Source organism: Phacochoerus africanus, chromosome 1 (assembly GCF_016906955.1).
Source record: "Phacochoerus africanus isolate WHEZ1 chromosome 1, ROS_Pafr_v1, whole genome shotgun sequence".
NCBI lineage: Eukaryota > Metazoa > Chordata > Mammalia > Artiodactyla > Suidae > Phacochoerus > Phacochoerus africanus.
The window spans coordinates 231855773-231878399 of record NC_062544.1 but is presented as its reverse complement, the minus strand read 5'-3'; the positions used below and the strand labels follow the sequence as shown (position 1 = coordinate 231878399).

At 37.7% G+C, this 22627-nt stretch overlaps 1 protein-coding gene and 1 long non-coding RNA gene across 2 annotated transcripts in view; one reads left to right on the top strand and one right to left on the bottom strand.

Moving 5' to 3' along the window:
* Nucleotides 1-12277, bottom strand: part of IFT57 (intraflagellar transport 57) — a 59538-nt gene extending 47261 nt beyond the window's left edge. Inside the window, exons 1-4 of the mRNA XM_047792989.1 lie at nucleotides 11950-12277; nucleotides 9236-9398; nucleotides 8322-8440; nucleotides 3187-3277 (exon numbers count right to left, since the gene is read on the bottom strand). Of these exons, the coding sequence (XP_047648945.1) occupies nucleotides 3187-3277; nucleotides 8322-8440; nucleotides 9236-9398; nucleotides 11950-12161 (585 nt within the window). The 5' untranslated portion in view covers nucleotides 12162-12277. The remainder of the gene's footprint in view (nucleotides 1-3186; nucleotides 3278-8321; nucleotides 8441-9235; nucleotides 9399-11949) is intronic.
* Nucleotides 12278-12480: 203 nt separating this feature from the next.
* The window catches only part of LOC125113199 (uncharacterized), a 44862-nt gene continuing 34715 nt past the window's right edge, over nucleotides 12481-22627 (top strand). The window contains exons 1-2 of the long non-coding RNA XR_007131381.1: nucleotides 12481-12645; nucleotides 13123-13223. This is a non-coding gene — a long non-coding RNA (uncharacterized LOC125113199). The remainder of the gene's footprint in view (nucleotides 12646-13122; nucleotides 13224-22627) is intronic.

The window sequence follows — 22627 nt, the reverse complement described above, 5'->3', positions numbered from 1 at the left end:
AAGGCACTCAACATTTCCTGTCATTTCTTTGCCTAATATGTATCCTCTTAATTCTCTTACTGCCAGTTGTTAAGGGTATGATTATATGCTATGACAACATTCTGGGAGAATATTCTATGCCATGACCCCAATCCTCCCTTCCTTTCTCTCTCCCCCTTTTTCTTTCTTTGCAGTTATCAACATGTCCTATCTTGATCTGGCCAGTCTAAAATTCAGTTTTAGAATTTGAAGGTTTTGAGTTTCTAGGTGATTACAGAAGAACTTTGTCAAAAATGACCTTTACCTTCCTTGAGCTACCCCACAAACCCTGGCGACAAAATGAAATAATATCCCACCACTCTCATCCAAAGGCTTTTTGGCACTGATTCAGCTCATCTTAGCAAGAAGAATGGGAGACATAAGAGGGCTCCTTGGAGTAATATGACAATAAGGAAGAAAGAAAAGAAGAAATTCAAGAGACATGATGTAAGAGAACAGCCTCAGAGGCAACCCTTTGAGGAAAGCCTGCGGCTTGGTCTTGTGACAGTAGAAGGTCTTTACCTCACGGCTGGCATGACATGTATGAAGAGGCTCCTTTCAAGTTTGTTTCTCTAATTTACACAAACAATAATGCTGCTTTGAAACTTAAATGGATCTCAGAAAAAAATAGCCATAATTTCTAAAAGTTAAAAGCAATGTGTTGATAAGATTTTTGGTCAAATATTTAATGAACATCTATTATGCACCACATACTTCAAAATAAACTGGACATACAAAAAAAGTACAAAATTGGTTTCTGCTCTCATAGAGTTTTCTTTCTTCATTTTTTTCCCTGACTGGCAGTTGTGAGTTACAGGTCTTTGAAGCTAAATGTTGAGGCACTAGGACCAGGTATCTGTAGATAAACTATTAACTAGTAACTAATATAAACTAAGAAGATGAGGAAAATACGTGAGTAAAATAAATGAGATGAACAATTGGGACTATGTGAGAACTTAAAATTTTCTGAGCCTGAATGGAAAGATCTACTACACAAAGAATAAAGTCTGAACTCCTTAAAATGCCTCAAATGATTTGGACCTGGATTTGTTTTCCCAGTTAATCTCAAGTCACCCTCCCCCTCACATAGAAGATCTGGCCACATGGTTTTCTCTGGTTCCTTGGTCATGCTAAGCTCCCTCCCGCTTCAAAGTTTTTGTACAGGCAGTACCACCAGGGTCTTGTCCAGTGCCTGCTACATAGCAAATGCTCAATAAGCACAAATGACTACATTTTAACTTTACCTTTTAAAATTTTATCACATTAATCACTTATATGTGGAATCTAAAATATGGCACACACGAACCTATCTACAAAACAGGAATGACTCAAAGACATAGAGAATGGATTAGTGGTTGGCGAGGGGGATGGGGAAAGGAGTGGGATAGACTGGGAGTCTGGGGTTAGTAGATGCAAACTCTTACATTTAGAATGGAAAAGCAATGTGGTCCTGCTGCACAGCACAGGAAACTATATTCCTGTGGGTCTCTTGGGATAGACCATGATGGTAGAGAATATAAGAAAGGGAATGTATACAGATGTATGACTGGGTCACTTGGCTGTACAGCAGAAATTGGTACAACACTGTAAATCAACTATACTTTTATTAAAACAAACTTATCACATTAAAAAAGATTGTTTTTAAATTGATTAGTTTTACACTCTTTTCCTTCTATAGATAGCAGAGTCATCTTTTTATATGTATGGTTTAAAATATTTATACTACTGATAAAATACATGTTAAAAACTTTGCAGGTACAAAGAAACATAGAAAAGAAAATAATCATCCATAAGCCTGCTACCCATATATAGCTAATGCTAATATATTTATAATTATTTTTCCTTTTCTGCATATTTTACATAGTTGAGTTTATGCATATAGGATAAGTTACCATCCCCATGTCACTAACATTTCTTATAAGCAATTTTTACAGGTTATATAATATTCTATTGTCTGGATGTAGTCTAATTTATATAATGGTTATTTTCAGCATTCACTATAAAATAATAATAGCTTTGTAGAATACAGTAGCTAAAAAAATTATTTTTAAGCTGAAATATAGAATGTATTTAGTATTCATTGATTCAAAAAACCATCTGAAAAATTTAATTGGTTTATGACAGTAAAATACACTATAAAGTTTTTCTTCCTGCCATTTTAATTTCCTAAAACACGAGGGTAAATCTGTCTCTGGTTCTGAGAAAGAGCTCTTTGTCTCTACCATTTTCGTAGTCTAGCCAGTTGTAGAGAGGTGATCACTTGGCTTCACTGTAGATAGAATGTTAAGAATGGGAATAAGCCCAGAAGCTGGCAAATAATTTAAATAATGTTGGTATTTGTAAGTATTTTTTTTTTTTTTGGCTGCACCTGTGGCACATAGAAGTTCCCAGGCAGGCCATGGATTGAACACACGCCACAGCAGTGACCTGAGGTGCTACAGTGACAATGCTGGATTCTTAACCTGCTGCGCCACAAGGGAATTCCTGTATTTTTTTTTTTTTTTAAGGCTGCATGTGTGGCATATGAAAACTCCCAGGCTAGGGGTTGAAGCAGAGCTAGAGCTGCCGGCCACAGCAACACAGGATCCAAGCCGCATCTGTGACCTACACCACAGCTCACGGCAATGCCGGATCCTTAATCCACTGAGTGAGGCCAGGGATTGAACCTGTATCCTCATGGATACTAGTAGGATTTGTTTATGCTGTGCCACAATGGAAGCTCCCCCGTAAGTATTTTTTAAAGTTTCTCAGGGTAGTATTCATCCTAATTTTAGAAGCATAAAGGAATTCCTGAGAAATGAAAGATATTCTTATGAAGCAGAATGTATATCCTAATTCTATTGGTCTCTTCTAAGTTCTTTATGGCCTATTTAAGACCATGAATGGTTGTTAATAAAATGTCTCCTCATATAACTAGTGGTCTACTATTTCCTGTCTACAGCGAAGAACCTTTGCTAAAATTCAGACTGCAGTCATTAGAGAACATGAGCATTAGCTTAACCAAAGTTATGTTAAAGTTAACTGAGACTTGGCCCTCCATTCAAAAGCTTTTCTTCTCTAGAAACAGCGAAATAAAATGTACGCTGGAAAATGGAAGTCTAGGGGAATTGAGAGAAGGGGAACAGATCCAAAGGAGAAAATGAACAAAAAGTTCAGAAACAAACATACCACAAATTCTTCATCCACTTTATTTAATGTTAATTCTGCATCATCTTCCGCAACAGTTTCTTCTTCTAATTCTTCCACTGGGTATGTTGGTCTAAAATAACAAGAATTAATATCAGATGAGAGTTAAAAACAGGACAAAAGGGCGTAATGTGAATATTAAGGATCCCTCTCGCCAGTTCTGGTCCTTTTTCACCTCCCACCTTTCCATAATCACTGCTAAGTGCTTCATAATCCTTAAACTTTCTATATAAAGAAGCAGAAATATTTATCTCCAAACTTGAAAAATTAAATTTACGTAAATGGGATGATACCATACATACTGTTAGCCAACCTACTTTCTTCACCTATTAATGCATCACATTTTTAAGTACATATTCAGTTGACCCTTGAACAGGATGGGTTTGATCAGCATGGGTCTACTTACACACAGATTTTTTTTTTTCAATTGTAAATACCACGTTACCACACAATTCATGGTAGGTTGAATCTGTGGATGTGGAACTGTAGATAGGGAGGAACTGCTTATAAGAAAGCCGCTTCTAAGTTATATCTAGATTTCTGATGCCCTTAAGGGGGCGTTAACTGTACATTGTTCAAAGGTCAACTGTACATCTTTCTCTTTCTCAACACACCTAAACTGTAGTAATATAATTAATATAACTAGCAACCTTAACACTGAGGTTGTGTCTAGTTTATTTACTGCCAATACTGCAAAGATCATTCTTATATATTTATCATTTACGTATATCATTTAAAATAAATTTGTACAAGTAGAATGGTTAACAACTTTGTACATTTTATTGTTTTGATCAATATTGCTCAAACCTACTTCCAAATGTTATTCTAATTTACCCTACCAAGAACAGCGATGTCATTTCCATATGTTCAACAATATGGTAAATAAACTTTACTCTTTGCCAATCATCTAAGTGAAAAAAACCTCATTCTTGTTTTAATTGCATTTATTTCATACAAAGAGTGGTTGAATACCTTTTCATGTTTTAATTGGCTATGTGTGTTTCTTTTTCAGTGAAATGCCTATTTATGCCCTTTGCCCTTGTGTATTTAAGGAAAATTAATGTTTTGTCTAACCTATTTTAAACATATTTTCCTTAGTTTATTATAATCTTGGCTATTCAGGACTGTTACAGTTCTTACTATATAGACTTAGCAACATTTTCTTACCTGGAGCCTAGCTTCAACATCATATATAAAAGGCTTTACCCTCACATAACACATCCCACACCCCTTTGATCTTGTAGTACTCCTATAGTTTAATTTTTCACATTTACAACTTTGATCAATCTGAACTTCATTTTGATAGAGGTAATAAGAACTCCAGCTTTGTTCTTATTTCCAAAATATAATCATTGGTCCTAACACTAAGTCCTGAACATACACTTCTCCTTTAAGATTAATGACATGTATTTCCCATAATAAAAATACTTGAAAGTATTTGCATTTATCTCTATAAACTTATTTTAAAAGTCCATAACGCAGACAGGTTAACAAAACACAAAAATTGACACTAACATTAAGGAAGGAAAGTACTACAAACCAAATCATTCTTCTTAAAGAATAACATATACATATACATGTATATTTACTAGTTAGAATTGGGTAGTAACTTAAAGGCAATGTTTTTCTAGGGTTTTGGGGGGCATATTTAGATATATAAAATAAGTATGTATAAACATGTAACTTCTATATAACTTACATATCACATAGCTGATATATTCTCTAATCCCTATTTTCAATGTTTTCGCCCATATATGGTCCTTATAAATTACCCAAATCAAAATACTTGGCCAAGAATAAGACATGTCAAAGAAACAAAGGAAGCACCAAATTAAATAATGGTTGAGACACTAATAGCTTTTTTTAAAAATTACCCAATGAATTTTATTACATTTATAGTTGTATAAAGATCATCACAACCAAATTTTATAGCATTTCCATCCCAAGCCCTCAGTGCATCCCCTCATCCCTCAAACTGTCTCATTTGGAAACCATAAATTTTTCAAAGTCTGTGGGTCAGTATCTGTTCTACAAAGAAGTTCATTGTGTCCTTTTTTTTAAGATTCCACATGCAAGTGATAGCATTTGATGTTCGTGTGTCATTCTGACTGACTTCACTTAGCATGATAATTTCTAGGTCCATCCATGTTGCTGCAAATGCCATTATTTATTTCCTTTTAATGGCTGAGCGATATTCCATTGTGTATATGTACCACATCTTCTTGATCCACTCCTCTGTTGATAGACATTTAGGTTGTTTCCATGTCTTGGCTATTGTAAATAGTGCTGCAATGAACATCGGAGTACATGTGTCTTTGCTAGTCATGGTTTTCTCTGGATAGATGCCCAAGAGTGGGATTGCCGGATCAAATGGTTATTCTATTTTTAGTTTTCTGAGGAATCTCCATACTGTTTTACACAGTGATTGCACCAACTTACAGTCCTACCAACAGTGTACTAGGGTTCCTTTTTCTACATACCCTCTCCAGCACTTATTGTTTGTAGACATTTTGATGATGGCCATTCTGGCCAGTGTAAGGTGGTACCTCATAGTGGTTTTGATTTGCATTTCTCTAATAATGAGTGATGTTGAACATCTTTTCATGTGTTTTTTGGCCATCTGTATGTCTTCTTTGGAGAATTGTCTGTTTAGATCTTCTGCCTATTTTTTGATGGGGTTGTTTGTTTTTTTGGTATTGAGCTGCAGAAGGTGTTTATAAATGTTGGAGATTAATCCCTTGTCAGTCGCTTAATTTGCAAATGTTTTCTCCCATTCTGTGGGTTGTCTTTTCGTTTTGTTTAGGGTTTCCTTTGTTGTGCAGAAACTTTTAAGTTTAATTAAGTCCCATTTGTTTATTTTTGTTTTTATTGTCATTACTCTAGGAGGTGGATCTGAGAAGATGTTGCTGTCGTTTATGTCCGAGAGTGTTTGGCTTATGTTTTCTCCTAAGAGTTTTATAGTATCTGGTCTTATTTTAGTTCCTGTTGTGGCACAATGGAAACAAATCTGACTAGTAACCATTAGGTTGAAGGTTCAATCCCTGGATCCAGTGGATCCAGTGTTGCTGTGGCTGTGGCGTAGGCTAGCAGCTGCAGCTCGGATTCCACCCTTAGCCTAGGAAACTCCATATGTCGAGGGTGTGACCCTAAAAAGCAAAAAACAAAAAAAAAGACTTGGTGAGATACTAATCGCTTCTGATAAGTTAGAATGCATTGGGCAATAAATTTAATAATTTTTAAAAATGCCAAACAGAGGGAGTTCCCACTTTGGTGCAGTGCTTGTCTCTGTGGCAGCACTGGTTCTATCCCTGGTCCAGTGCAGTGAGTTAAGGATCGGGCCTTGCTGCAGCTGTGGTGTAGGTCACAGCTCCAGCCTGGATTCAATTCCTGGCCCAGGATCTTCCATGTACCCATGGGTGTGGCCTAAAAAGGGAAAAAAAAAAAAAAAAAGCCAAATGGAGCAGGGTATCTCATAACTTTTTGTGGACTCTAATAAAGAAGTAATGTTAATTATGTACTCATTTTTCTTTTCTTTTTTTTTTTTTTGCTATTTTAGGCCCGCACCTGGGGCATATGGAGGTTCCCAGGCTAGGGGCTGATTGGAGCTACAGCTGCCGGCCTATGCCACAGCAACACGGGATCTGAGCTGCATCTGTGGCCTATACCACAGCTCACGGCAATGCCAGATCCTTAACCCAATGAGCAAAGCCTGGGATCAAACCTGCATCCTCATGGATCCTGGTCAGGTTTGTTAAGCTGAGCCACGAAGGGAACTTCTATATACTCATTTTTCATATTGCACTAAGTGGTAATGTTGGGGTTGAAGCATATGAAGCTGCCATTTTTTTTGTTCATAAATAGATGAATATTAGTAATACATGGTTCAATCTGATGATAACCTAAGTCAAGTGAATTTTTAAAATATTCATTAATAGAGAGATTATTGGAGAGAATGTAATTGAATATACATTAAAATATACAAATAAAATACATACTTTTCCAAGAAGTTAATTCTAATCCAAAATCACTGCTACTCACTGGATAATGCCATCCACAATTTCTATCCTATCAATAATCCTAATCTCCAAAGGACCCAGTTTATATATATTTTCTAATTATAATCTATGCAAATTGTCAGTTTCTGAATATTTTATTCCCTCATCCATGTGATCAACATTTATTGAGCATCTCTCAAACCGAAATGCTATACTAACTGCCATAGAGTACATGTAAAGATTTCATAATTTCTAGCAAGAAGGCCTGACCTATAAACAAATAACTTTAATACCATGAGATAAATACTATAATAGAAATGTAAACAAATCAGTCAGGTCAGAGGAACAAGTAATGAACAATATTTGTCAGTGTCAGGTAGCTTCTTCAGTATTATTCTTGCTCAGTCACTATAAACAAAGGAGAAAAATCCCATTTATAATACTACATTAATTTCCATTTTTTTCCTTAAATCAATCTGCAGATATCAATTACCCCATGTATATACTATGTTTGAGTGTATAAATAAATATAGGCAAAGAAACTTTTTAAAAATTTCCTAAATTGACCAGGATAAACAGTTACAGTTAAAACCTTTAGTACTTATGTATTTGAAATGGGAAGGGAGGAGTTCCCGTTGTGGCACAGTGGTTAACGAATCCGACTAGGAACCATGAGGTTGCGCGTTCAATCCCTGGCCTTGCTGAGTGGGTTAAGGACCCAGTGTTGCCATAGGTAAGCTGTGATGAAGGCTGCAGATGCGGCTCGGATCCTGTGTTGCTGTGGCTCTGGTGTAGGCTGGTGGCTACGGCTCTGATTCGACCCTTAGCCTGGGAACCTCCATATGCTGAGGGAGCAGCCCAAGAAATGGCAAAAAGACTAAAAAAAAAAAAAAAAAAAGCCAAAACAAAACAAAAAAAGGAAGGGACACAATATCACAACTGGTTTTGAAGATACCAGATGTTCCAATGTTGTCTGTAGTGACTTTTCTAATCACCTGTGGCATTTCCAGTTTAGAACAGTCAAGAGGAAATACTTCCTATCAGTTCAATTAAATAGCTCTGAACCCTTAGAAGAAAAAACTTACATATAAAACTACTATTGCCAAGTTGGGTGATGTTTACCTTTTCCAGGTGAAACCAATATATTTTAATGCTTCTTCAGCTAAACAGTCAAGAACATAGCATACATGCTCTCCATAACCTGACTTTAATTTTGAAGGAGGAAAATCTGCAGTTCTCCCCTGAAATACAAAAGATAAACTGGGTATTATTTGTTATTTATATAGAAAATGTCAAAATATTTTAAGCAAAGTACTAATGAATAAATGTATCACCTCTATTCTTCAAATATGACTTAACTGTAATGACATTGCTTCTTAGAAATCCATCTCTTTAGTCTTTTTTTTAATCCATTGGTGCATAAATAAATACTAAAGGAAAATGAAGATGTCTTATTGTCAAAAGTATCAAATTAAGAGGCAATAACCTCATGACAAGAGAACAAATCATTGATCTTGTTAGGGTGAAAAATCAGTATAACTACTAGGCTGGGTATCATACTGTTAAACAATCATATGAAGGATGAAGTGATTCACTTGTCAAAAATAACATGTGTGCCAAAAATTCTCACAGCTTGTCCCCAGGAAAAGTCAGAAATGAAAAGTACAACTGCTTTCATGGCCTATTAAAACAAAGTTCCCTTTCAAAATACAGTGTTTCGGTTTCCTAGTTGTTTTTTTTTTAAATATGTATTCATAAATTTACCTCTGAGACATCAAGAATAAGAAAAATACTGTTACTTTGGGCTATAAGGATTGAACACTAAACATTTTTATAAGTAGCATTACTGTTATAATATTTACCATATCTGAAAATAAATCCAGATATAATTTTACATATATATATACACACACATGCATGTATATACATAGACAAGTACTTATTCACAGAGAATTCTTCTAAAAGGTTGCTGAATTATCAATATTAAAAATTTCCTAACTTGAGAACATGCAGAAAGAAGAGTTGTTGACACTTACAAATGATCGAAGCTCAGATAATATGTTAGAAATCGTTGCATTAGGGTCATCGTATTCTTGAGGCTGCTCAAAGGGGTGTCCCGCTTTGTTAATTAACCAAGCAGCAAGAGTGCAAAACATGTAGAACTGTTCCCCAGGATTGGTAGGCAGTGCAAAATAGTGTCTGTTTCAAAACAAGGGGGAAGAGTAGAATATGAAATATTGCAAATAAGCCCTCGGTAGCTAAAGGGGCTAAATCCAAAACTGCCAAAAGAATTTTCTTTTTTTTTTTCCAAATAGCTTTAACATCAAAAGACATTGACAATTCACTCTTTGATGTTTCTAGTAATCTATAACACTCACATAAAACTTTCTAATCAACAGGATAAGGGCAATTACCACTGTATACAAAATATTAGATCAAAGACCTTTATACCCAGAAAATGCAGGGCATGTTAAAAAACTGGGCAAGTAGAACTTTGGCTAAAATCATTTACGTGTCAGGAATAATTAATAAGAGAGTATCACCTAAAAAAGGTGATTTAGAATTAAGGGAATCACTGAGTTTAAAAAAAAAAAACTTTAATTACTATTCACTGTCCATTTTTACACTGTTTTAAAATGTTTATGTGTTATCTTACCGCATCTAGCCTATCCCCTATGCTAAACAGTGTTCTCATCTTGGCTGCATACTGAATCACTTGAGGAGCTCATCAAACTATTGCTACTGGCTAAACACTGCTTCTTCCCTCATGGATTACATCAGAACTTCTGGGAGTGAAGCCCCAGTATGAGAACATTTCAAAAACTTCTTCAATGGTTCTAAGGTGCAGCCAGGATTAAGAAATATTGCATATTACATCCCTAGTCTAACAAACATTTGTTGACTTTTGCCAAGTGCCCTGGCCTACTCAAAACAGTCCTATGAGGATCAACATGATTTGCACCTAAACGAATCAGGAATAAAACTTGCTAGTAATAGCATTCCAGTCATTTGATCAAAGATCCTATTTTGCTTTATGTGTAGTTATTACTATTATGTTTATAATTGGATTTATAGATATTATAACTATTTTTCATAAGAATAAGAAGTCTACTTCTTGTTTCCCCAAATTTTTCCTGCAGGGTAAATGTAAATGTTCTGGAAGATAACAGAAAGCTGGGAAGAAAAAAAGGCCATAAAATCTTTCCAGGTATATGTCCACCTACCACTAACACTCATCTTTTCCTTATTGGCTGAAAACAACTCCAGGAGAGAGTAATAGATACTGATAGATACTGCAGACCTAGGACAGTGCCTCTCAAACTTTAGCAGGCATCAGAACCACCTGGAGGGCTTGTTAAAACACAGATTTCTAGGCCCCACCCCTAGAATTTCTGATACTCTACACCCAGGAAAGGGCCTGTGGGATTGCATTTCTAGCAGTTTTCCTGGTGATGCTGATGCTGCTGGTCTGTTGGCCACACTGTGAGAACGACTAAACTAGGATTATCATATCCACACAAATTGATGACTCAAAGTACCCTGCTGAACTCCTAGGGAACTAGGACAGAGTTTATATCAATCAATAGAACCTTGATACCATTTTCTTCGAGTTTGAAAAATGTACTCGGAGGAAAAGAAAAACACATTTTTATTTGGTTATTTATATTATCCTATTCATTTAAGCCATAACTTTCAATCCTACAGTTTATAGCTTGGATTATGCAACACTACTTTTTTCTCTTAACTTTTCTCCTATTATGGACTGGCTTAGCAATATGGACAGTTTACTTCTAATGCAAGTTATTGGAAGAGAGCAAGGAATGACATCCAAATTGTCAAGGGAAATTATTTGAGCCTAGCTACAGCCATCAGGAGAAAGAACTAGACTTAATAATCTTAATCTAAATTCCTAATCTAAACTGCCTCTTAGACAAATGAACACCAAAAATTAACACAAAAAATTAAATGTTAAGTACTAATGTGAAGAAAAGCTATAAAACCTCATTTATGAGGCAATCACTAAGCTACACTGATTGGCTATTACCCTCAGTAAATAACGCCAGTGGCTTCAGGATATGATGAACTTTTTCTCCACCAGAACAGGGCAGAACTTTACGTTCTATGATAAAGAGACAATTCCAATAGTTGTCATTTTATTTATCTTTTCCACTTCTTAGTTTCTGAGAGTACTGTTATTGCAAGGGCAGAAGTCTTTTAAACCATAGCAATTAGTGAACAAGTTTATTAACTGCATATAAAATGCTCAGTGAAGGTCCTAGGTACCCACAGTTATAAGTTGTAGGGATAGATTCTCTAAAAGTAAAACAAAAACCAGAGGTAGATCTAAAGCGATAATGGCACTCATCTTTGGGATTGAGATTATGAGTAACTGCAGTTTTTTTTTTTTTTTTTTTACAAATTTCCTTGTGTTTTCTGAGTTCTCTACAATAGGTTCTTTTATTACGTTTATAATCAAAAAAGAAAACAGTTTGTGTTTTATGGAGTTGTATGTGTGCTCTAGGCAAGTTGTCTTCCAGTCCTTTCTATAGTTCCAAAACTATTCTCTCTAGAAAAATACGAAGTCTAAAACTTCGTGAGCAGCCTGGTCCTCCATAGCCAAGTTTGTGGCGAACTGCTCTTTCCCGGATAGAAAGATCGCTTGCTAACCCGCGATCCCCTGACGGCGGGAGGAAGGCATCTCCCCAAGGGCCTAGCCGGCACCCAGGAGCTCGGGGAGGCAAGCACCCACCTGGACGGGGGCTTCAGATTGTTCTTCCGGAGGAGATCCTCCTCATAACGGAGCAGCTTCAACTTCTCCACTAGGTCCTCCATCACTACGAACATGTGGTAGGCCGCGCCAGGCCCCCGCTCCACGACCACCTCCCCTGCTCCTTCGCCACGGGACCGAGACACCCCATCCTCCAAACCCGACGGTGTGACCACTGCTGCGGCGGCCGCCATAACAAAACGGTCCGAAAGAGCGCAGCGTGAGCTCGGACCCACAGACCTCCGTGGCCTGCTCTGCAGCAACCAGACCTACGCAACTGGTTACCAGGCGACCGCCTGGAAACCCAGCCCCGGGGGTACTAGACTCCACCTCCTTCTAAATTCCCTCCAACCAGGGCGGGTGTCTAGGATGATGTGGCCGCCCCCGCCCCTTCCCCCGCCTCTGAGAAGGCAGTGGCCGGGAGACAGCCCTGCCCCTATGGGGGCGTGGCGTTCTCCGCCCCACGTCGGGCACGCCTCCTCCCGCTACAGTTTAAAAACAGAGTAGGGCGCGTTGGCCTTACCTCTGTCTTCTCGCGGTGGTCTTTAGCAGGCGTTGGGGGGCTTGTGCTGGTGGTTACCTAGGGCCGCAGAGCCGGCGTCCGAGTCAGCTGGTAGCAGTTTAAAAGATTAAAGAGAGAAGAAGACGCGTAGTATTGAAGACTTGGTTAACCCACTGGTATCTTTTTTATTTTTCTTCTCAAAATTGAAGGTTTTCACAGTTGTAGAGATAGTCAATAGCATAGGTTTCCCTTTAGCTCAGGAACTTTCCTACGAGTTTTTCTTATTTTGCTTGTTTTTCCCTCATTAAGGAATGCTGTATTTGACTTAACAGTATATTGTAAGATTTGAGATATTGTAATTCCCTCCTATTACTCCAGGGCTGGGAAAGGAGTTGTTGGTTGGGAGGCGGTGGGGAAGAAGAAAGGCAGAGGATGAGCAGAAAGAAAGCATGAGGAAGGATTTGCTCTACCTCAGAAACAAGAGTTCCAGACTCACATCCTGCTGCTTAATCTGTTTCAAGCCCATTGCATGTAGTATAAAGTTTTGAGGTTCCTGGTTAAAAATCAACAAAATAAAGTTGATCTGGAAAGGAATTTCCCTGCCTTGTAGCTCTAAGTGTGGCTAAAGACAGCATTACTATTGTACTCCGCAGCCATTTACCTGGAAAATGCAAGAGAGCGGCATAAGTGACCATGGCTTTGCAATTCTCAGAAAAGCCTTGTCTATCAAGCAGTTTTCCTGTGGGAAAATAAGGTAAGTGGTAGATGCTGGCGGTTTCCCGGAAAAGAAAACTTATGGCAAGAGGTTGAACATATGTCGTATTTATGTGGTTTTTGATCTGTAATCTCCTGTATCTGCTACTAGAGGATGTAGAAGAGGTCCTCTTTTTTTTTTTTGACGTAAATGAACTTTGAAATTTATCTGTAATATCTTTTTGTTAGAGAAATGAGTGGAAGAGCACTTCTCATTTTAATATTAGTCTAGACCTAACTTTTGATACCAGTAAAGGATCAAAGAATCAGAAAAGCAAATACCTTTTTCTATTTACCAAAGAAAAGAAATAGATAAAATAACTGATTTATGTAGAAAATAACCCAAAGACCACCACTGAGAACTGTTTTTAAAATAACACTTTTTGCCTACAGCAAGTCATTAACACGTGCTTTTAATAAAAATGAGTGGGAAAATTGGATTTGATGCTACTCCACTGCTGAATTATTTTTTCTTTGCCTCCTTGGAACAGTGTTTCTCCCCCATACATCCCAAACGCAACCCCCACATGTGTGGGGGAGAGATATTGTGGCATGTCTGTATAACTTTCAGGGTACAGGATAGATGTACAGCTTTTTAGGATTGGGAGGGAATGAAGGCTCAGATAATATGCTTTGAGCGCCTTGATTAATCAACAAGCAACCTGTGGCTTTTTATTTATTTATTTATTTATTTATTTATTTATTTATTTTTGCCTTTTCTAGGGCTGCTTCCGGCAGCATATGGAGGTTCCCAGGCTAGGGGTCTAATTGGAGCTGTAGGCCCCAGCCTATGCCAGAGCCATAGCAACGTGGGATCCGAGCCTCATCTGCGACCTACACCACAGCTCACGGCAACGCCAGATCCTTAACCCACTGAGCAAGGCCAGGGATTGAACCCGCAACCTCATGGTTCATAGTCGGATTCGTTAACCACTGCACCACTACAGGAACTCCCAACCTGTGGCTTTTTAGAAGACTCTCAAAACAATGTCACACTTTACAGGTAAATTGATTTCAACCAGGGTAATGTTCACTTGAAGGCATGCTGCCATATATTTTGACGTTTTCAGAAAGTTATATATAACACTCAGGATGAAATAGTCATAAACATTGTTTTTACTGATGAGAAACCCTCTAGCAACATATGTATTGTGCTTGGGGTGGGGGGTGAAAAAACACCTCCCCCAGAACCTAGCCATTTCCTCTCCAGGTACAATACTGATGCAGCCTGACTTGAAAATTGTATGAAGAATTATTTTTCTCCTTAATTGTGTGAAGAAGAAAAAAGAGATTAAAATATAAAATGTCCCCTCGTAACTGGCACAGAAAGAGTGAAAGAAACAAAAGAAAAACCAACTGTTCAACACTGCATGCTTTCTCACAGGAAAAAAAAGATGGGAAAGAACACCGAAATGTCATTTCACTTTCATAAGGCCTAGGAATTATTTTTGCTGAATTTTTGTTTACCCACAATTGTTTAACACTTCAAGAAGTCTTTTGCCTATTGGAAGTAGTTTCCTTTACTTGTATGAGAATATGCACTCAAATCCTCTTCCAACTATCTCAGCCACCTAGAAGCTCTAGCGTATATTTCTGTTAGTATTTTTGCAGGACTGTGTCGTGGGTTGACTAAAGAAGTTAAATAAAGAGAATGGGGTGTTGAGGCACGTTTATACCTCCTTTTAAAAATCTTAAAGATCTATCCCTGGTTCTATGTGTTGACCACTATTAATAGCCAGGCTTCTGGAGTTCCCGTTGTGGCGCAGTGGAAATGAATCCGATTGGTATCCATGAAGATGCAGGTTTGATCCCTGGCCTCTCTCAGTGGGTCCAGGATCTGGGGTTGCCATGAGCTGTGGTGTAGGTCACAGATGCGGCTTGGATCCCACGTTGCTGTGGCTGCGATGTAGGCCAGCAGCTGCAGCTCAGATTAGACCCCTAGCTTGAAAACTTCCATTTGTCATGGGTGCAGCCCTAAAAAAAAATAAATAGATAAAGTCGGGCTTCTGACTTTTAACTTTTGTCTCTCATAAACCATCTGTGAAATGAAAGGAGGTAATTTTTAATGCCCATAAGACATTTCTGTGAATGTCTCTGAAAACCGAAGAGCATCCCAATCAAAGGAGGTTTTTTTTTAAGCTAAATGGGATTTCACTGAAAGATGCTGAGCAAGGCTGGGGATGCAAAGGAGACAGGTTCAAAGATAGAGGAAGGCTCTCTAGCTGCATCTCCAAATATAAGTCCTCCAAGAACACTGGACAGACCTGGAAAACAAAGCTGCTTTGGGTTCCACTCATTTGGGTTGTTAAAAACTTAGAGAACCACTAACCGAATAAAACTTTCTTAACCTGATAGAAAGTATCTACTAAAAACCTCGAAAGAAAAAGCTGTTTAAATGTGAAGCACCAGAGGCAAAGCCTTTTAAAGTCAAGAACAGGAGAAGGCATCCATTCTTCAAAATTGTGCTAGAGATCAGAGCCAGTACAATACGACAGAAAATTAGGAGTATTGCAGAAGAAGAAACTGTTGCAAGTATATGATTAGGTAAAAAAATCCAAGAGGCTCTCCAGACAAGCTATTAAGACAAATCAGCAAGTTTGCCATATGTAAGATCCAAACTAAAGAAAATTTACTTGGAAAATAAAGCCTCAAAAACAAACCATTAATAGCACCCAGAAATAAGTATCATGATTATGCAGAAATTGTTAAACTTTACTGAAAGTCATGGAAAATCCAAATAGGGATATAACATTCTTTAATGAGAAAAATCAGTTATCTTTACCTAATCCATAAACTCAGCACAGTTTCAACTAAAATTCCAGGAGGGCTGGTACTGACACTCATATAGAAGAGTAAATTCAAAGAAGTGTGAGGAAGGAATCATATCATATAGTAAGTTCACTAGTAAAAGTATAACTTGAAATAATGACATCACAGAAATAAATAGTAAATAGCCTGGAAACAAGTGAGTTTATATGGAAATTCAATGTATGACAAAGTTTGTGTTATCATCCAGTGTGGGAAGTATATGCTGTTGAAGCTATGAATTATCCATATGGAAACAAAAATATATCTCTGAATTCCAGTACATAAATCCCAGATAGATTGAAGACATAAGTGTGAAATACTTGTAGAATGGTTTGAGGGAAGCAAAATAGAGTATCTTTAACCTCGACGTAGGGAAGCATTTTTTGAAGGAAATAAAGAACAAATAATAAAGAGAAATTTATCAAAAATACAATGAAGAAGATATTTGTGATTCATCTAATGTAAATGGATTTGTCTCCAGGATACACAAAGATAATAAATAATTGAAAGGCCTCTGTGTGCCACATTGGATGATTTCAGATGTGTTCTTTTAATTAGGATTTATCAGCCTTAGCACTATAGACATTTTAGACTGGATAATTTTGTTGTTGTTGGGGGCTGTTCTGTGCATTGTAGGATTTTAACAGCATCCCTGGTCTCTTCCTACTAGATGCCAGTAGCACTCACCCATAGTTGTAACAACCAAAAATGTCTCTAGGCATTGCCAACTGGCCCCTGGGTGACAATATTACCCTGATTAGAACCACTGCTTTGGATGCATGGCTTGAAATAGCAAATGCCTTTATAATAACCAGGAATGTTTAGTAAAGGTAAATGAGTGACTGAGTGTGTGTGCATGGTGGGGGGAGGGACTATGGTGAACCAGAAAACTCATGCAAAATCTCAAGGAGGGGACATTATCGTCATGCAGAAATTCAGCTTGTTTTGCCACGTATCATGATTTTGAAAGGATCTGGACTTGAATTTGTATGTCAAAGTGAGATTCCAGTACTCTTGTGGGTGACCTTTCTACACAGAAAATACTGTTTCAGAGGCTATTTTAATTGTTAAATACATTTGATTTATTAATGCATTGGAGTTTAAAATTGAGAATCCTTGTTCTTAACTTTTCTTTTGATATTCAAGTCTTACTCAGTTTGTAAGTATAGTAAGTTTGTTACGTCAATTTTAGAAGATTTATAACTTCCTATAGAAGTTTTAAGCTTGCTATATTATTTTAATATTGTCTGACAAGTGATCCTGGATACTATAAAATTCCCTGACTCTTGAAGTTTAAAAAAGTGGGAGAGTGGGAAAGTTAAGTTCTATCAAGTATTCCAGTACTATTTAAAAAGGTAGATTTCAGTGTGAAAGTATAAGTCTAAAATAAGTCTCAACTACTTATTATAAGCTGGAATCACAAGTCACTCTGTTTCTCTCATAGGCTAATTTTTCAAACATTAGATACTTAAATATCAGATAGGCACACATTATTCTTTAACATAATTATTACTACTGTAGGTTTGACTTTCATCATTATTTAGTGTTATAGTTTTCCAGAATTAAAATATACTCACCTACCAGGGAACCAATCATCCCACTCTGAGCCTATGAAATTTCCTATGCAAAGTACCAAGAGATACTTGCCTAAAACATCAGTAGGACACACTGTGTCCTGACTTGCTGTAACAGACTCTCTAACTTAGAAAGGGAAGTGAGTGGTTTTGCAACCCCTTTTCCCTGGATTTACCTTGTTTTCTAGTTCTTCTCTACTAATAGAAGTCTTCTGACTTCCCCAAGATTATAATTAACTGCCTCAGTTAACTTTGACTCTCAAGGTAGATTGTACACATTTCAAGGGTTGCTTTGTTCCATGGTCTCATTTTCTTGGGGGAGAAGCAAAGTAGATGGGTGATCTGAGTTCTGTTGACTGCCTCTGTGAAGTGATCAAGATAGTTATTGAAGGGTTTCAAGTAGAGGGAAGTGTGTTATGTGTTATGTTATGGGAGGGGAAATGGATGATGATTACATTTGCATTTTAGAGTATTCTGGCCATGTGGTAAAGAAGGGGACACGGGAAGCTGAAAATTGATTCAGAAGGCAATTTGGATAGTCAGGTGAGAGACTGTCCTGAACTGGGATGAGGGGCAACTAGAATGGTGAAAAAATGATAGATATTCAGAAGGAGATTCAGTAGAATGCAGGAACAGGCACCATGATATATTCTCTAGGGGCATCAATGGCACCACAAGATGCCTTACTGTGGGGCAGGAAAGCTGGCCTTTATACCCCTGTCACCCTGGGTTATTGGCTGTAGGCTGTCCCAGACATTTCTGGGTGAGGAGGCTTCTATTGGCCAAGGGTAGTTTTCTGGAAAAGGGTGCAGCTGTGAACACTGAGCAGCCAATACTCATAACACTGAGAGGTGTATAATCAGCTTGGAGAAAGGGGTCTGGACAGGCACTGGCAGGCTTTACTGTAATAGTTGATGTTAAAATGCAACACTTCTCAGTTTCTTATGTGGGATGTGTCCTGAAGTCGTGAAGATGGTCTTAAGCTAAGATTCTTTTTTTTTAAAGTCCACCGAAGATTGATCAGCTATAGTGTATATACTGTCAGATGGGGAAAATAGATAAGTAACTGCAAATATTGAAATATTCTGTCCAGTTTCTTGCTAAGAGTTCTATTCCATCATATATGTTAGTAACATTTAATCTGATACATACTGGGTGCTAACAAGAAGGATTGATCTTATTTGTTAGTTTTGAAGGTTAAATAGAAATAGGTTTATTCTTTAAGGTCTAGATTGAGAAGATTCAATTTATTTTACAGTCAGGGCAGCATTTTTCCCCCAAGGAAAAAATTAAATTCAAGATGTAGGATAAATAATAAATGTCATAAGAAAATCTTTCTTAATGGGGGTTGCTAGAGCCTAATAAAAGCAAAATCTGCTAAATGCCACACTTTCACAGTATAGCTCTGCATCGAAGTACACAGTACACTAGGCTTTCAAATGGTCAGTTTTTCAAATGGTTATTGGCACCCTGTCTTGAGGCTTTGGAACCTGTTGCTCAAACCATTACATGGTAATAAAACGTTAAATCTAAACACCTGATTTTTATTTCTAGCTATTTAGTGGAGATGTTTCCCACTCCATACCTGCGTGGACAGAACAAGTAATCCATTCTGCCTTTGCATCTAGTGAGATTTTGACAATGAGAGAATTTTTTTTTTTCTTTCTGAAGGTGTGAATGTGAAAGCCTAAACTAATAGAGCCAGAGATCAGTGTTTTGCTTCTGACAGCCACAGAGAGTATTTTCTAAATTTTTTGGCATAGCACGTATTTGAGTACATACATGTTAGGCACTATTCTTGGGCATGGTGATTAAAAGGCTCATGAGCCTGGTCTATGTGCTCAAATAGCTCATACGCCAAAATGTGGAGTACATGTGTAAATTGGCAAGTGCAATCTACGATATAGACAAGGAGGAGGAAGAGGGCTCTCCAGACTTCTTTTATCCTATCCCTCCATAAGTCAGAGTTGACTGTGCCACCTCTGTACCTCCATGGCCTGCAGTACTTTCTCTGGAGTCCCACTTTATCTCCTAGGCTCTGAAGGGTTGGGAAGAATTAGGGGAAATTAGTAGGAAAATTAATATGATTGGGGTCAATCTCTTTCCTGGAGAGCCAAACTTCAGAGCAAAATTGATAGCTCTTCTTCTTTGTGTCTAGAGTGGGGGACATTTCCTTTAGTCTTTTGCTTAAGGATATTGGTGATGGAGCATGAGCTGACTCTCTTTGCCTAGGAACTTTAGCAAGGGGTCTGCCAGATAGAGTCAGATATTTTCAGAATCTGGAGAGGAACATGCACTGTAGTCCATTCTCTGAGAATTCAAATCAGAATGTGTTTAAGTGCATTCCAAAGAACTCACCCCAATCTAGCCCTGAATCAAGGACATAAACTAAAAACTCTTTTTATGACTTTATAACAACTGATAATTTTCAATAAGTCTTTGTGCTTAATCTGTATGCCCAATATACATCTTAAAAAAATTGTAGCTACCGAGTTCAGAGGAATACTCATAAACTCTGCATAAAACTTTTCTTCCTTCTTCGCAGTACCCCAAGGCAGAGTGTGGAGTTGTCACAGTAACTTTCTGAGGAAGAGTAGTACCAGTTGTGATGGTACATAAACTGTGTGGTTGTCTAAGCCCCCAGGAAGAAAGGGCGCTCTTCCCCACAGCTCCCCCCTGGAGCAGGAATTGATGGTCTCCCCTTCATACCATAGAGCTGTGAAAAAATGGCTGCCATCTGCTAGCCTGTTCTTCCCCTATTAATGTGAAATATTTATACTTATTTGGTCCATTTCCAGACTTCAGACTTTAAATAGATTTCTCTGCCTATTCTCCTGACTGTGAAAACAAAACTTTTGGTTTTGAGGCTTTAAAATAAGATTTACGGGAGTTCCCGTTGTGGCGCAGTGGCTAACGAACCCGACTAGGAACCATGAGGTTGCGGGTTCGGTCCCTGCCCTTGCTCAGTGGGTTAACGATCCGGCGTTGCTGTGAGCTGTGGTGTAGGTTGCAGACGCGGCTCGGATCCCACGTTGCTGTGGCTCTGGCGTAGGCTGGTGGCTACAGCTCTGATTAGGCCCCTAGCCTGGGAACCTCCATATGCCGCGGGAGCGGCCCAAGAAATAGCAACAACAACAACAAAAAAAGACAAAAAATAAATAAATAAATAAAATAAAATAAGATTTACTTTCAGGTAGAGCAACCCACCTCTCTAATTCTCTCAGTATTCTTGATTATGATATAGTCTTCTTCCAGATGAATTCTAAATTTATTTAATGTTAAAATATGTACTCTTGAAATATTTTTATTTTTTATATTGAGTTTATTATCCAGGGATATAACATATATTCTTTTTGAATCTCTTATTGGGTTAAACAGAAAAACTGTTCTATTTTTGATTTTTAAACTGACAGGTAATTTTAAACCAAATTCTTGCTGTTTTCCTTGTGCTGATAAGTTAGCACTATGGAGTGTGAAAATTCTACATTTTACTTTCTGAAGGCAAGGACAGATTGTTACACTGCAAAAGATTTGAATCTCCTCAGCTTCTTAGAGGAAGAATAATACTTCTGAAATGGGAGGCTAGAGCTTTTATAAGTAAAATTAGAAATGCCCCAGAGGATCTTGCTCTTTCAAAAGAAACACGAAGTCCTTTTACAAAATAAAAAGAAAAAGGTCTTTATTCTTGCTTGGAATACAATGACAGCTTCCTTATATTTTCCCTGCAGATCTGGTCCTCTTTCACACTTTTGTCTACATTGTTCCCAGAGTAATCTTTCTAAAATGCAAATATGGACACATCACTGTTCTGCCTGACATCCATATATGAGCCTCCATTTGGGACAATATCTGCATTTCTTAGCCTGCTATACAAACCTCTAGGGACAGATTGAGGCTTTGTGGGACTTAAAGCTTATGCAGTTTGGGGAGTGGGGATCCTTCTTAATAAAAAGAAATATAAAGTTTTGAATTATGAGCCTCAGGGTCTTAGAAGGGGTAGTGCAAAGGGCAATGCTCCTCGAAACATAGGTTTTACTCCTTTCCTAATGTATCCGCCTCTACTTAAGGGAATTATTTCATCATCTCAAATAAGTTGAGTTTACCAGGTCAATAATAAATAACGACCATAGGCTCTAAGTTGAAAAAACTAAGCTCTTTCTTCTACCCCTCTAGATTTTTTGACTGAGGCCTAGCAAATTAGCTGACAAAAGACAGATTAGCAGGAGAAAAATATACAGTTTATTAATGTATGCAGTGAGCTTGTACGCAGGAGAAGCTCAGTGATGAGTGACTCAAAGGGGTGGCTAGAACTTGGTCTTCTGTAGCATTTTAACAAAGGACAGTAAATGTGTAGAGAAGAGAGAAGGAAATGTAAAAGGACTTTAAGCATCCAAGGTAAATAGATGAGGGAAACCAGTGGAAGATCAGGTTGTTTTAGTAAGGCATGTCGAGTAGATTCTTCTCAGTGCCATCTCTGGGCTGGTGAGAGTCTTCGGTGATTTGAGTCTAAGTTTGGTTTTAGACATATGTGGGGTAGGGCAGAGAGGTTTTTGTTTTTGCTTGGCATTTGCTATTTCTCAACTGTTTTCAGCTAAGAATAATCCTTATGCTAAAGCGGCGTATTTTGGTGTGCCATATTCTGATCTCCTGTAGCCTAGAGATCTGACTGAACTTAAGACCCAAAGGCTGCACATGGCCAGGATAGGATGGTCCTTCCTACGTTAGACAGATATTTTGAGCCTTTTTTATAGTGACCACACTAAAGAGACTATTAAGCTCATAGTTTTCATACCAGGTTTATTTCAAATAGATTCAAGTTCAACCCTTAAAATACTAAATTAAAGTTAAAATAATTCCTTCTGTTTGAGATTGCAACTCTTTACCTACTACTAGCTTTCTTCATTAATACTTAACTACCTGGTTGAGATATCCATTTAACAGTCTTTTTTTTTTTTTTTTTTTTTCCTTAAGGCTGAAAGTATGACATATGGAAGTTCCCAGGCTAGGGGCTGAATTGGAGCTG